We start from the raw sequence: 2,500 nt of genomic DNA, 5'->3' as shown, positions 1-2,500 counted from the left end.
CTGTCTCTGGAGCGGGTCCTCCTGAGTGCGCATGACGTCCAGCATCATCAGACTGAGCTCCGACTCCGTCTGTCTCAGTAGGGACTGGACCGAGTCCTGGTTCTCCAGCTGGGAGACAACAGAGACAGAGACAGAGACAGAGACAGAGACAGAGACAGAGACAGAGACAGAGACAGAGACAGAGACAGAGACAGAGACAGAGACAGAGACGGAGACGGAGACGGAGACGGAGACGGAGACAGAGACAGAGACAGAGACAGAGACAGAGACAGACAGAGACAGAGACAGAGACAGGTGTGATTGTGCACGTCAGGGAAGACGGGCAGTATATGACCCCCCACCTGCTGCAAATGGAAGCAATCTCACAAATAAAATTTCATCAAAAATTGTCATCTTTGATATTTTGCCAAACTTGCCATTTGAAATGAATAGGTACTCATCCCTGGTACACACACATACAGTACGTGTGCGAGACCGTACACACACAACGCTAAAGATACGCATAGGAAAATGTGTGAATCTCAAAATACACACACACAAACTCTACACACACACCTGAATGTCTCGCAGCTGAGACAGCTGTCTGCGCAGCGCGGCGGTGTTCTGCTGGAGGCCTTGCAGGTGGAGTTGCATTTGCAGCCGCGTCACTGTGATTGGCTGGGTGGCCCCTGTGGGCGGGGGAGGCATCAGGGCCAGAGGAGCCAATGGGGTCACAGCTGCTAATAAGAGAGCGAGAGTTTCGGTTGCTCGACTGACCGCTACTTGAGGTTGAAAGATGGAGAGAGGGTCATCTATTTTTTTATCATCTTAATGGTTGGTGTAGAATGGATTAGATGGATTAGATAGATATATCATCACTGATTCAGGGTAAACTAGCACTTGAGCTAAACAAATGCTTCCTATACGGATAAATAAACACATTATAGTCTTGTGATAGTAACAGTTGTATTCCTTTTCAGAACATACATTTAAATTCAAATGGGTATCAGCTGAGCATCCGCAACAAAGCACAAAGTAGGTTGTGAAGGTAGAGCTGAAGAAGCATCAGTATTCATTGAAAGGAAAAGGCCTGTTTTGCTGTATTCCCTGTATAAACAGCCTTGCGTCTGTGTCACCTCCATGCAGCGCAGCACAGAGCCACGGATCACAAAGAGCTGCTATTCAAATAATTGCAGGTAAAAGCAAAACACACTGCTGGTTCACTCGGGAATATGTGTGCCTCATTTGAAGGACATGATGGGCCTCTCCATCGACGGACAACAACAAAGTGATTCATGCCCAAGGACCAAGACCATTTAGAGCGCTGTGTTCCCTTCGATACAGCACTCTGAGTGAATCCACACTGGTTTTCCTTTCTCTGCGTTAGGTTGAATTAGGGACTAACTCACAAACCTGATTAAAGATATAGTTCACCCAAAACAATCAAATGTATTAGATCTTTCTTCCCCTCAGTATTCTATGGGAGTGGATGATGACTTACACTATGGGAGTGGATGATGACTTACACTATGGGAGTGGATGATGACTTACACTATGGGAGTGGATGATGACTTACACTATGGGAGTGGATGATGACTTACACTATGGGAGTGGATGATGACTTACACTATGGGAGTGGATGATGACTTACACTATGGGAGTGGATGATGACTTATACTATGGGAGTGGACGATGACTTACACTATGGGAGTGGATGATTACTTACACTATGGGAGTGGATGATGACTTACACTATGGGAGTGGATGATGACTTATACTATGGGAGTGGATGATGACTTACACTATGGGAGTGGATGATGACTTACACTATGGGAGTGGATGATGACTTACACTATGGGAGTGGATGATGACTTACACCCACAGCTTGTATGGATAGCAGCAGTTGACATGGGTCAGTATGAGCTTGTATGGCCATAGAATGAGAGTTAACTGACGTTGTGTAACATTGTTTAACAGTAAAGAAGCAAATGCTGTCTTAGGTGAACTATCCCTTTAAAGAGTGAGGTGAGAACACAAGCTCCTGTGGAGTGTAAAAACACGATGGAAGGAGCCACCATTCTGTACTATATCAGGGTATCTGATACCCTGGAGAAACGGGCAGACAGAGATTCGGAAGTGAGAGCTTAGGTGTCCGACCACAGCTAATTCAAGAATGTGACTTTGTTTCTGGGTGGCTGTCACACTGCCCAGCTCCCTGGAGCGTTGGTGAACAGGATGAAATCACATTTTTCATGATTTTACCTGAAAAACACTGGTTATCAACATATCCACATGGCTTCTCCGGGCCTGAAACCCAGAGTGGAGGAGGAATGTGTAGCTCTCAATGCTAGCTAAATACTAGACCGATGATTATTAGGCACAAATGCCTTGATAATGTTCATCAGCATGGTTTGAATCTGTCAGCTCTGACTGTTTTAATACAGCTGAGATAAACATGTGTAGCATAGACTAATAAACATTAAACAGGCAAAATGTCTGTCTCACTCAGCTTTCAGACCCC

At 45.4% G+C, this 2,500-nt stretch overlaps 2 protein-coding genes across 2 annotated transcripts in view; one reads left to right on the top strand and one right to left on the bottom strand.

Annotated features, from left to right (window-relative positions):
- Positions 1-2,500, top strand: part of LOC311323906 (uncharacterized protein) — a 571,429-nt gene that overhangs the window by 257,170 nt on the left and 311,759 nt on the right. The window lies entirely within an intron of this gene.
- The window catches only part of srcin1b (SRC kinase signaling inhibitor 1b), a gene marked incomplete at its 3' end in the record, with an annotated part of 38,956 nt that overhangs the window by 8,207 nt on the left and 28,249 nt on the right, over positions 1-2,500 (bottom strand). The window contains exons 9-10 of the mRNA XM_084456222.1: positions 556-751; positions 1-108 (exon numbers count right to left, since the gene is read on the bottom strand). The exon at positions 1-108 is cut by the window's left edge and continues 68 nt beyond it. Coding sequence (XP_084312348.1) covers positions 1-108; positions 556-751 — 304 coding nt within the window. The remainder of the gene's footprint in view (positions 109-555; positions 752-2,500) is intronic.

Source organism: Borostomias antarcticus (assembly GCF_949987555.1).
Source record: "Borostomias antarcticus genome assembly, chromosome: 22".
NCBI classification, from domain to species: Eukaryota; Metazoa; Chordata; class Actinopteri; order Stomiiformes; family Stomiidae; genus Borostomias; species Borostomias antarcticus.
This window is presented reverse-complemented; position numbering and strand designations above follow the sequence as displayed.